Source organism: Cyphomyrmex costatus, unplaced genomic scaffold, assembly GCF_001594065.2.
Source record: "Cyphomyrmex costatus isolate MS0001 unplaced genomic scaffold, Ccosl1.0 scaffold135, whole genome shotgun sequence".
NCBI classification, from domain to species: Eukaryota; Metazoa; Arthropoda; class Insecta; order Hymenoptera; family Formicidae; genus Cyphomyrmex; species Cyphomyrmex costatus.
Genome location: NW_017275337.1, coordinates 1999177 through 2012168, shown reverse-complemented (window position 1 = coordinate 2012168; position 12992 = coordinate 1999177). Strand labels below are relative to the sequence as shown.

The 12992-nt window shown below is 32.2% G+C and overlaps 3 protein-coding genes across 4 annotated transcripts in view; 2 read left to right on the top strand and 1 right to left on the bottom strand.

The window, feature by feature from the left end:
- Nucleotides 1-439: 439 nt before the first annotated feature.
- LOC108782829 (germinal-center associated nuclear protein) lies at nt 440-2466 on the top strand. Of its 2 annotated transcripts, XM_018551207.1 has the most exons (7): nt 440-595; nt 851-1042; nt 1206-1367; nt 1449-1700; nt 1829-1969; nt 2069-2258; nt 2348-2466. In XM_018551207.1, the coding sequence occupies exons 1-7, from the start codon at nt 486-488 to the stop codon at nt 2435-2437; spliced, it is 1137 nt and encodes a 378-aa protein (XP_018406709.1). In that variant the 5' UTR covers nt 440-485; the 3' UTR covers nt 2438-2466. The 2 variants fall into 2 exon arrangements, with proteins under 2 accessions (XP_018406709.1, XP_018406708.1); XM_018551206.1 differs by lacking the exon at nt 440-595 and having other exon boundaries at nt 935-1064; nt 2051-2258.
- A 965-nt stretch (nt 2467-3431) lies between these two features.
- Nucleotides 3432-4562, bottom strand: MED4 (mediator complex subunit 4). The gene is made up of 3 exons (XM_018551204.1): nt 4436-4562; nt 3678-4213; nt 3432-3601 (listed from the first exon to the last, which is right to left on the bottom strand). The coding sequence occupies exons 1-3, from the start codon at nt 4501-4503 to the stop codon at nt 3432-3434; spliced, it is 774 nt and encodes a 257-aa protein (XP_018406706.1). The 5' UTR covers nt 4504-4562.
- A 723-nt stretch (nt 4563-5285) lies between these two features.
- The window catches only part of SMC3 (structural maintenance of chromosomes 3), an 8935-nt gene continuing 1228 nt past the window's right edge, over nt 5286-12992 (top strand). The window contains exons 1-16 of the mRNA XM_018551127.1: nt 5286-5407; nt 5675-5750; nt 5976-6154; nt 6309-6467; nt 6542-6701; nt 6787-7072; nt 7159-7333; nt 7446-7559; nt 7662-7912; nt 7990-8133; nt 10290-10601; nt 10731-11042; nt 11617-11818; nt 11926-12216; nt 12301-12563; nt 12722-12891. Coding sequence (XP_018406629.1) covers nt 5393-5407; nt 5675-5750; nt 5976-6154; nt 6309-6467; nt 6542-6701; nt 6787-7072; nt 7159-7333; nt 7446-7559; nt 7662-7912; nt 7990-8133; nt 10290-10601; nt 10731-11042; nt 11617-11818; nt 11926-12216; nt 12301-12563; nt 12722-12891 — 3109 coding nt within the window. The 5' untranslated portion in view covers nt 5286-5392. The remainder of the gene's footprint in view (nt 5408-5674; nt 5751-5975; nt 6155-6308; nt 6468-6541; nt 6702-6786; nt 7073-7158; nt 7334-7445; nt 7560-7661; nt 7913-7989; nt 8134-10289; nt 10602-10730; nt 11043-11616; nt 11819-11925; nt 12217-12300; nt 12564-12721; nt 12892-12992) is intronic.

Below are 12992 nucleotides of genomic sequence, written 5' to 3'. Positions count from 1 at the left end.
CATATTTAAAAAATACTTTTTGAATATGATATGCTGATTGGGTAGCACGGCGCTAGTGCTGCACCAGTTTTCCCAGTGGAAAACGCTATAACTAACCGGCCCACAGTAACTTTGCAGGCCGATTAGTTAATCGAAGTTTGGTGACAGTGGCCCTAATAGACGATTGGTGAATTTCATATTTCGTCTGCAAACGACGCCATTTCTATTACTTTTTTATTACTTTCCTTAGTAATTTTGCGATACTGACTTAAGGTACCTTTTCACGAGCTGCTGAAACTGGCCGTTCCAGCGACAAAAAAGGTCATGAGATAAAAACTGACGAATAGCAAGCGTCATATTCGCTTGCTATTCGTCAATTTTTATCATGTAACCTTTTTTGTCGCTGGAACGGCCAGTTTCAGCAGCTCGTGAAAAGGTACCTTTAAGCCGGTAGCGTTTCTCTGATATATCTTAGGACTCTATCTTCAGCTAGCCTATTTGAATTAATGAATACAGAATTAAGAATGGAGGCGAAAGGCGCAACGAGTGCAATAACGATTGCCGAACAAATAGTAGGAAGATGCCTGTCTATGTGTCCGGAAAAAGAGCGACTTATGTAAGTTTTTTCGCAAAGTGTGTGTGGACGAAGGTTGTAAACCAAATTTTGAAATATGTACAATTAACTTTTGCTTCAAATTTCTCACAAATGTCAACATGAATTTTCATTTATTTTCCTACTATTTTACATTTGAAAATGAGATATGTGTATTATTAGGTGTAATTATAAAAAAGATTATTATATATCTTGTATTTTTATATGTAACATGCGAATTTAATATACGGCTTTTCAAATTTTGAATTATTTTTTCAGGAGAGAACGAGCAGGTTTGTTACACAAATATGAAATTGATGAGGGAATGAAACACATGAAAAAACCCAAAGCTGATCCAGCAAAGATTATAAAATGCTTCAGTCGCTCTGCTGCTGGACAAGTTATGACCGATCCAAATATGTTGCGTCCTCCACATGTATTATTGTCCACTGTCCGATACTTGTTCACCAAGTAATTTCAACTATCTATTTAAGTATGATTTATTTCTAAGATTTCTAAAAATACATTATTACTGTTAAACATTACTGCTATTAGAATATCTATATAATAAAACATTGTTTATTATTCTAATTTATTGCAAGATTTATAATACTTAAAATATATATCATTTCAGGATAATTACACAAACTGATTTAGATTGGGTATTGATATATGATTTTGTATTTGATAGATTAAGGTCAGTACGACAAGATGCAGTAATACAAAGAGTTGATACTGTCACAAGTATTCTCCTTCTTGAGCCAATTATTCGATTTCATATATATGCTGCACAGAGGTACAAGTTAATCGAATACAATCATTACTAATTTCAATTGAATTCTCTTTAAAAGTGCTAAGAAATAGGTTCTTTTTTTAGGCTATGTGAAAGAGACATTTCAGAATTTGATGCAAAAATAAATAGCAAACATCTATTTGAATGTATCAAGCGATTACTTATATTATATGATCGACAAAATAAAAATGTAACCAATAATACAGAAGTACATAAAGATTTTGAAAAATTAGCATTAGACAATAGCCGATCAGAAATGGAAGCTGTATATATTCTTCTTCATATTGGAGATTGTGAGGCTTTAAAAAGAGCTTTTACCCTTCCATCTGATTTAAAGTAAGTTGTCATTATTGTGATAAAAAAAAATTAAAGCTATTATATATATATGTGTGCAAGTATTACAAGCATTAAAAATATTTAACATTAACTTTTTTACATATTTATTTTTTATGTTGTATGTGCAGAAAATCACCAGCAATTCAGTTAGCCACAAAAATATCACTTGCTTGGTATTTAAGAAACTATGTTTGTATTTGTCATTTGGTTGGACAGTTACCCCCCATATTAGCTTGTGCATTCTTTTGTAATTTGCAGAGCTTCAGAAGGTATAATTCACTTATTTCTATTATTAACGCATGTAAACAATTTTCAATAATTAAGCTTTGCTAAATAATTATTTAAATAAGGGATATATTATATTTCAGAAATGTTCTACAAATCATGAGTTCTGGCTACAATAACAGAGTATTGACATTTCCGGGACAAAAATTACAAGAACTTTTATTTTATAAAGATATAAGCAAAATCCAAGCGGATTGTAAATTATTTGGCTTGACGTTTACCAACGAAAATGTTTTATTTCAAAAATCGCAGTTCAACGAACAAATCTTACTAGTTTGTATAAAATTCAGATGTTAATTATTCTATACAAAAAGATACAATTCCTTTTTTTATTTTATCAGACTTCACTTTTTATGTTGCAGGCCAATCCTGAAATGTATTACACTTCTGCGACGTTACATAAATTTATACCAAAAATTCTTTTGGAATGTACCTCTAACGATGAATGTTGAAATAATATTTACATATATCAAATGTTTTCTATGCAACTACAGATTTATTGAATCTAAACTAATAAAGTTTGAACTTTAAAAATATCAGTTATATGTATATTTGATAGACATATATAGTATGTATACTAACTTTAAATTGTAATGTTCCTCTTAATCACAAATTTATTTGTTATTAAATGATTATAACAATTACAGTTCGTATTAGACCGACGAGGATAAATTAATTAAAAGAAATAAAAAATAAACCTATTTTTTAATAAAAGCAAATCTTGGTACTTAAAAATTTCAGAGTAAATTTATGTACACAGCCAATTCTGCAAATTCTGAAATCTTTTTCGGTCTTGAAACACAAACATGAACAGAACTAAAGTAGTAGTAATATATTAAATTGATAAGCAATTTTTTATGTTAATAAGCATCTTAGGATATTAACAATCTGATGTTAATGTAACCACTATGGAATATCATTATGGACGACAGATAATTTTTTATGGTTACAGATTTTACGGTTTCTTATCAATTATCCATTAGACCCTTGCCTTTAAGCTTAAAGTAATGTTAGTGCCATCGAGTTTAAAATCCAGATCGGATTTGATTTATATATGATTTATCTATCATGGAAAGACAATTTTATCATGTAAATAATTTTGCATTAATCTATAACTGATAAGTCTTAACATGTATTATAATCATATTTCATACTATATACAATTAACAAAATATCCATTTAAGCCAAATGTTAAAGAGAGTTTATACAACTTAAATAATTGCCTCTTCCTAATGTTTCTTGTAAACTAAGATTTGAATCTCATTTTAAAAATCAGCTTTTATGATCCTTGTAACAGATGCTCAAAATGCACCATGTTACTGATACAAATCAAATTTATGTATGTATATACACATACAATATATACATATAAATTTCATACAATTTGTTCAAGTTTTATTGAGAAAAATATTTTAAACACGTTTCTGTAATATAATATAATAATATCTATTGAGAATCACTAGAAGAGCTACTAGAAGAGTCTGTAGACATAACTTCGACATCTTCTGTTTCTTGTTTATGTGTATTCACAGCCACACTGCCTTGTCCACCAACTGACATATGAATCTCTCCCGATGGATGCCAGGCAAATTGATTTGATTGCGAAACAGGTGGGTCTAAAACAATAAAAATATCTTTAAAACCTGTTCATCCTTATATCAATTCAAATATGATAGACACAAAAAATTTTACCTCCAGCAGGATGTCCTGCCCTATGTAAATCTGATGGTACTCCTAGATGAGACCCAAGTAATTGTCCATTTAAAGGTAGATTGTTTGAGTCACTCAATCGTCCTAGAAATCCTACTCTCATTTCGAGATCTGTGGGATATGGTCTTCTTGGATCTCCCTGCTGCCATGTTAAAGGTGCACAAATTGCATTGGTTGCACTTATTCTATGTGCATATTTAATAAGCTCTTCCGAAGGAACTGGCCTCTTATTGGCACGTGCGATAGATTGTAATTTTTGTTTTGCTTGATAAATTGCAGTAGCCAAAATCTGTTCTGCTTCTTTCAACTGTCGTTGCAGTTGCTGGATATCCTGATCTTGTCTCTCTACCTCTGCTTTTAATGCTTCCATCTTCAAGTTAATTTTAGCCTGTTCAGCAGCTCGTTTCAGCATCGCCTTTAATTCATTATCCTTGGCAACTAACAATTCAGTTAACTGAGCATGTTCTATGCTTGAAAGTTTTGAAGGCTTCTGAGCAATTGTGTTTTCTATCATCTCCCTGAAAACAAATAACAGAATATTTTTAATTACAAAAAATAAAGTAAAACATATAAGATGAAAAAAATATAGATTAATCAATTACAAAACCCTTCTCTCTGTTGCAAATACTTATATTTTTATTCCAGTTATATGAAATACTTGAAATTTGTGTTTTAATTAAGTTATATTAACTTAAGAAAATTAATATCAGACAAATATATTTTATTATTAGTAAACTTACTTTGCTATCAACTCGATATCATCCACCAGTGATAATAGAACTTCTCTTGTACTTCTACTTGATGCCATCGCAATTGATCACTTAATAAGCAGACTGTACCAAATTATGTGTGAATTCTTTTAATTGACAATATATAATTAACGTAACAGCGATATCAGTTACGTGACGAGATTTTAATCCAGCTAGCAATTCAGCAGGAAAACAAACATCGCGTGCCGTCGACTTATTTAATCTGAATGGAACAATGAGACATTCCTATTGCGATAAAATACTTAAAATGTATATTTTATTAAATATGTTTTAAATATCACAATAAAATGTGTTGACAGAGAATTTCACGGTTTAACCATCGATCGATTCTCTTCTTAGTTAATGGCTCCAACCTCCCAGGAGGCAATAGGGAAGATTCGAACCAAAAAATCGTGGACATTACCGACACGATCGTGGACATTGGCTACATAGTTCATGTTTTGTGGACATAGAGGCGCTTCAAAATAAAGTAACGGATTCACACTGCATCCGATTTTCGTCGTACGACGACTCTGCAACCAATCAGGAAAATCGTATCATCAATGCGAAGCAAATCCTGTTTTCTGATTGGTTGCAGATTCGTCGTACGACGAAAATCGGATGCAGTGTGAATCCAGCATAACGTGCCCAAGGTATGTATGAGTATGTATGTATGGATATTCATCATACGACATATCGTACTCATCGCCCTCTGGCCTTTGTATTTCATGCATTCTCGCGCGTCTCCCGCCCAAACCTGGGGACTTTTCGTGGTCGCTGGTCTGCATCCCTGCGTGTTATACAAATGTTGCTTTTGCGCGTTCTGCCAACAAATCGGTTGAAATCGGTCGAATGTTTTCGTCGCGTTTGACGTCAGAGTCTCGCATTCCCGATCATATTCTGGAGTAACATCACGAATGATAAGCACGTCGGACTTCTCGTCACATCATGTACATTAAGCAGGTATTGTAAGCAAATTGTATTTGGATTTGTGTCGCAACTTAACAGCATTCTTGACGGAGCTATGCTCCGTCTTTACACAATTTTACCTACCTTGTATTTCTTCCATTCTAATTCTTGATTAGATTATTATCGAGGTTTTATGTGCATAAATTATACGTTACCATGAATACACAAGTTACTGTCGAATTTCTAAGGCTAATCTATTAATTCGGAGCAACGATACATTGTTGTTATTACGATTTTTTTGATGGGTTTGTGTTGGAACAGGTAATCATCCAAGGATTTAAGTCATATCGTGAACAGACAGTTGTCGAGCCATTCGATCCAAGACACAATGTAGTGGGTATGTAATTGATGAGCTTGTACAGGATTGATACGCAGTTAATAAGATTTACATCATTTGTATGTGTACATTGTATGCTTTCCTTTTAAAGGGCACACTGGACACAAACGTCGTTCTATCTTTATCATTCGTTGAATGTTAAGAAGGATAGAACGACGTTTGTGTCGAGTGTGCCCTCTAAAAGGAAACCATACATTGTAACTGAGAGAATACTATTCTTTCAAGTTGGCAGAAATGGTTCTGGCAAGAGTAACTTCTTTTATGCGATTCAATTTGTCTTAAGTGATGAGTTCTCCCATCTCAGACCAGAACAGAGACAGGGGCTATTGCATGAAGGGACAGGACCTCGTGTTATATCTGCCCACGTAGAAATCATATTTGATAATTCTGACGGAAGATTACCGGTAAAAATCATTAGTAGTTTATGTCACTAAACTTCTACATGCGCGCGTACGCGCGTGTATGTGTGTAATATTAAATTAAATATACATATATATTTAATATCATTTTAGATTTTGTCAATATGTATAATTTTATCTCTTTTTTTTTTTTATTTAGATCGATAAGGATGAAGTTTATTTAAGGAGAGTAATCGGCTCCAAGAAGGACCAATATTTTCTCAACAAAAAAATTGTGACAAGAAATGATGTGATGAATTTATTAGAGTCTGCAGGATTTTCTAGATCAAATCCATATTATATCGTGAAGCAAGGAAAGGTTTGTTAACATAGTATATATATATATATATATATATTCATATTTATCTATAGTATAATATAATTATTTTGTAGATAAATCAAATGGCAACAGCACCAGATTCCCACAGATTGAAATTATTAAGAGAGGTAGCGGGTACTAGAGTATACGATGATAGAAGAGAAGAATCAAAGTCTATTTTGAAAGAAACAGAAGGGAAATTAGAAAAAATCGAAGATTTTCTGCGAACAATAGGTAATTATAAAGATCAAAACCTCCAAGATTTATTTAAAATAGATAAAGCAAAAAAATAAATAAATAATTATTTTATATTTTGTAGAAGAGCGTTTGAAAACACTTGAGGAAGAGAAGGAAGAACTGAAAGAATATCAACGTTGGGACAAACAACGTCGTTGTTTAGAATATACAATCCATGAACGCGAACTTAAAGAAAATAAAAGAAAATTAGAAGAGCTCGAGGAGTCTAGAGCAAATAGCGGAGCTGAGCAGGCGAGATTAGGTGCCGAAGCTAAAACAGCGCAAGAGATGGTACGTGCAGCTACAAAGAGGCTAAAGGAAGCAAAAAAGGAAGTGCAGACTGCCAAAGAAGAAAGAGACACTCTTAGGTAATACATATACTAAAGATTGCATATATATATATATAAAATAAACGATAGAGAAGTATTTGCAATAAAATGTTTGTAAAATGCAGTGCGGAGCAACAACAATTGCTGAAAGAAAAGAATAAGTTAACTTTTACTATTAACGACTTGTTAGAGGAAGTAAAAGGTGATAATGACAGCAAAAAACGAGCTCAACAAGAGTTAGAAAAATTGAAGTCTAATATCGCTGCTCGAGAAACTGAGTTAAAGTCTCTTAAGCCAGAGGTGAAAAAAATTTCAGATATTTAATGTAGATGAGATTAAATATATTTTTTAATTTATGCGTGTTTTTTTATTTATAATATTAGAATGTGTAGGGAAACATTTTTCTTTACAGTATGAACGAATGAAACGTGTTGAAGAAGAGTGTACACGAGAATTACAGTTAAAAGAGCAAAAACGCAAAGAATTATATGCTAAACAAGGTCGTGGTAGTCAATTTACCACTAAGGTAAAAATTATTATTGTGAATCCATAATAACTAAATTGTATTTCTGTTTTTATACTTAAACCCTAATATAATAGTTTAAAGATTTATTTAATATATTGATAGGATGAAAGAGATAAGTGGATACAAAATGAACTTAAGCAGCTTACGAAACAGATAAAGGATAAAGAAGAGCATCAAAAAAAGATTAGCGAAGATTTAAAACGTGATGCAGAGAAACAGATTGCTTTGGAAAAGAAAATAGGAGATCATACGCGCGAGATGGAACAACAACGTGCGTCAATAGACGATCATAACAAGCAATATTATGAACTTACAAAATCGAAAGATCAGTGTCAAGCAACTCGAAAAGAACAGTATGTTTAATTTATTAAATTAATAAACGCATTAGAATTCTTAGAAATCTTTACAAACTAAATATGTCGGATTGCAGATATCGGCAGGAGAGTGTATTGCAATTAAATTTATCTGGTTTAAAGGAGGATTTAGCGAAAGCAGATCAAAGTCTAAGATCCATGGCTGGCAAACCTATTTTAAATGGCAGGGATAGCGTACGCAAAGTACTAGACACTTTTCGGTAAGATCAATTTTTTTATAATATAAATAAATGTATTATATGCATAATTTTTTAAAGAAATGTTTTAACGCTTCCGTTTTAAAATCCATGATGAGATGATGATAACATGTAATATATACGATATTTAATATCTTTGTAGTGGGCGAAAAGATATGGTTAATGAAGTGAGTAGCTATTTTTTTTTTTATTTAGATCGATAAGGATGAAGTTTATTTAAGGAGAGTAATCGGCTCCAAGAAGGACCAATATTTTCTCAACAAAAAAATTGTGACAAGAAATGATGTGATGAATTTATTAGAGTCTGCAGGATTTTCTAGATCAAATCCATATTATATCGTGAAGCAAGGAAAGGTTTGTTAACATAGTATATATATATATATATATATATTCATATTTATCTATAGTATAATATAATTATTTTGTAGATAAATCAAATGGCAACAGCACCAGATTCCCACAGATTGAAATTATTAAGAGAGGTAGCGGGTACTAGAGTATACGATGATAGAAGAGAAGAATCAAAGTCTATTTTGAAAGAAACAGAAGGGAAATTAGAAAAAATCGAAGATTTTCTGCGAACAATAGGTAATTATAAAGATCAAAACCTCCAAGATTTATTTAAAATAGATAAAGCAAAAAAATAAATAAATAATTATTTTATATTTTGTAGAAGAGCGTTTGAAAACACTTGAGGAAGAGAAGGAAGAACTGAAAGAATATCAACGTTGGGACAAACAACGTCGTTGTTTAGAATATACAATCCATGAACGCGAACTTAAAGAAAATAAAAGAAAATTAGAAGAGCTCGAGGAGTCTAGAGCAAATAGCGGAGCTGAGCAGGCGAGATTAGGTGCCGAAGCTAAAACAGCGCAAGAGATGGTACGTGCAGCTACAAAGAGGCTAAAGGAAGCAAAAAAGGAAGTGCAGACTGCCAAAGAAGAAAGAGACACTCTTAGGTAATACATATACTAAAGATTGCATATATATATATATAAAATAAACGATAGAGAAGTATTTGCAATAAAATGTTTGTAAAATGCAGTGCGGAGCAACAACAATTGCTGAAAGAAAAGAATAAGTTAACTTTTACTATTAACGACTTGTTAGAGGAAGTAAAAGGTGATAATGACAGCAAAAAACGAGCTCAACAAGAGTTAGAAAAATTGAAGTCTAATATCGCTGCTCGAGAAACTGAGTTAAAGTCTCTTAAGCCAGAGGTGAAAAAAATTTCAGATATTTAATGTAGATGAGATTAAATATATTTTTTAATTTATGCGTGTTTTTTTATTTATAATATTAGAATGTGTAGGGAAACATTTTTCTTTACAGTATGAACGAATGAAACGTGTTGAAGAAGAGTGTACACGAGAATTACAGTTAAAAGAGCAAAAACGCAAAGAATTATATGCTAAACAAGGTCGTGGTAGTCAATTTACCACTAAGGTAAAAATTATTATTGTGAATCCATAATAACTAAATTGTATTTCTGTTTTTATACTTAAACCCTAATATAATAGTTTAAAGATTTATTTAATATATTGATAGGATGAAAGAGATAAGTGGATACAAAATGAACTTAAGCAGCTTACGAAACAGATAAAGGATAAAGAAGAGCATCAAAAAAAGATTAGCGAAGATTTAAAACGTGATGCAGAGAAACAGATTGCTTTGGAAAAGAAAATAGGAGATCATACGCGCGAGATGGAACAACAACGTGCGTCAATAGACGATCATAACAAGCAATATTATGAACTTACAAAATCGAAAGATCAGTGTCAAGCAACTCGAAAAGAACAGTATGTTTAATTTATTAAATTAATAAACGCATTAGAATTCTTAGAAATCTTTACAAACTAAATATGTCGGATTGCAGATATCGGCAGGAGAGTGTATTGCAATTAAATTTATCTGGTTTAAAGGAGGATTTAGCGAAAGCAGATCAAAGTCTAAGATCCATGGCTGGCAAACCTATTTTAAATGGCAGGGATAGCGTACGCAAAGTACTAGACACTTTTCGGTAAGATCAATTTTTTTATAATATAAATAAATGTATTATATGCATAATTTTTTAAAGAAATGTTTTAACGCTTCCGTTTTAAAATCCATGATGAGATGATGATAACATGTAATATATACGATATTTAATATCTTTGTAGTGGGCGAAAAGATATGGTTAATGAAGTGAGTAGCTACTACGGACCTGTAATTGAAAATTTCAACTGTGACAAGAGCGTTTATATGGCTGTTGAAGTAACCGCTGGGAATAGATTGTTTCATCACATTGTGGAGACCGATAAGTTTGGCACAAAAATTTTAAAAGAAATGAACAATCAACGGTTGCCAGGAGAAGTAACTTTTATGCCACTGAATAGACTGCATGTAAAAGATATTGATTATCCACAGACCTCTGATGCTATACCCATGATATCCAAGTTAAATTATGATCCTAAATTTGATAAAGCGTTAAGGTAAAAGCATATAAAATAAAAATTATTAAATAAGAATTATTTTACTTTCTTGCTCTATTTGTTTTTGTGATATATAATTTATATTATTATTGTACATTTGTTTTTAACATATATTTTTGTTAAATATAGATATATATTTGGGAAGACTTTGATCTGTCGTAATCTGGAAGCAGCAACAACTTTGGCGCGGGATTCCGGTTTAGATTGTGTTACGTTAGAAGGAGACCAAGTTTCATCCAAAGGCTCCTTAACTGGCGGATATTTCAATACACTCAGGTCTCGGCTTGAGATACAAAAAACAAGATCGGAATTAATGTCACAAATTTCTACTCTCGAAACCCAATTAACGACACTTAAGGAAGAAATCAGAAAGGCGGATCAAAATATTAGTTCTTACGTTAGCGAAATGCAAAGGACTGAAACTAAAAATAGTAAAGCTAAGTAAGTAATTATATAGATGATATTTTTTTTATCTAGGATTATAATTATTGATTTCAAAACTTATATATTTTACGTGCACGCACGCGCGCGCGCGCACACACACACACACACACACACACACACACAAAATATAAGACATCGAGCGGCTTGTCTCGGTACGATTGACTCGCAATCTGTACGGAGATTCGGATTCAGTATCATATGCGATTTTTCGCGTTTAAAAAGTCAAAACTAGCCCGAAATGTCTACCTGGTGATCAAAAGAGACCTTTGATTACCCACGTCGATCCGGCGTTAAATTGTAAGTCCTATATATCAGTGGATAGATCCCTCAGGCTAGAGAGGAGGGAGGGGAAATTGGACATTAGGTTAACAACTTAATTTCATTGTTCCAAAAATCTCATGAGAGGTAGGCCCTGTCCCGACTGTGGGATGTTGCGCCATCGAATGGGATGTGCGTGCGTACGTAAGTGCGTGCGTGCGTGCGTGCGTGCGTGCGTGCGTGCATGCGCGTGTGCGTGTGCATGTGAATTTAATTATGGGGATTAATTAACAGTTCATTATTAACTTGACAGAGATATATACGACAAAATGAAAGCAGAAATACGTCTTATGAAGGAAGAATTAAGTGCTATAGAAAGGTATCGGGCACCAAAAGAAAAGAGTGTTGCACAATGCACTTCGAGTTTGGAAGCTATGCGTGCAACTAAAGATGGTCTGGAGAGTGAATTACACCAAGAACTTATGGCACAATTATCCGTTACAGATCAGCATCAAGTGAGCGTAAACAGATTTTTAAATGCAGTTGAATTAAAAATGTTATATTTTTTCCTTTTTTTTTTTTACCTTGAATTGAAGATTCTTATTAGTATCGATTTTGGTAGGTTGATACATTAAATGACGATATAAGACGCTTAACGAAGGAGAATAAAGAAGCATTCGCGAAACGAATGCAATTAGAAGCAGAGAAGAATAAATTAGAGAATTTATTAACGAACAACTTAGTGAGGAGAAAGGATGAGCTAGTTCAAGCTTTACAAGAGATATCGGTCGAAGATCGACAGCGGCAGCTTGATTCATCAAAGATCCAGTTAGCGGATATCGAAAAGAGATTAATGAAAGTAAACGAGGACTTCAAAGTGCAAAATGAAAAAGTGACCAATGCCATGAAAAAAGTAAGTATTTAAAAACACGATGGCTACTTTTTGTGTTTAAATTAATATATAATCTTTAATTTTCCTATTTTGTCGTACGTTTAGCAAAAATCGGAGTCTGCCGAAGTTGAAAAATGGAAATTAAAGGAAAAAGAAGCGCAAGAGAAAATAGAAGCGGATGCGAAAGACTTGGAAAAATTAGCAAGCAAGTTAAATATCCTGCAACAGAAAATAGTGGAGTGTACACAAAAAATTACTGAACTTGGTGCGTTGCCTAGCCACGAAGCTTATTCTAAGTTTAGTACAATGTCTACGAAACAGCTTTTTAAGGAAATGGAAAAGGCAAATAATCATTTAAAAAAATATAGGTACGTATTTTTTCTATTTAAATATAGTAAATTGGCAATAATTATTAATAATTACTGACTTATTATGTTAAGTCAGTAATTATTAATAATTATTGTCTTTAATGTTAAATTAAAGATTGTGTTAGCAAATTTATTATATTTATGTTTTATATTTCTAGTCATGTGAATAAAAAAGCTTTGGATCAGTTTATGTCCTTTAGCGATCAGAAAGAAAGATTAGTGAAACGGAAAGAAGAATTGGATCGAGGTGATGAAAAAATAAAAGAACTTATGTCAGTACTTGAACAGCGCAAATGCGAAGCGATACAATTTACGTTTAAGCAAGTATGTCTATACATATAGTGTAGTATCATTTAAAATGGTATTTTAAAATACTTAGTGGAGAGATAATTAATATTGATATCTTAAAATCTTTTTTTTTTTTTTTTT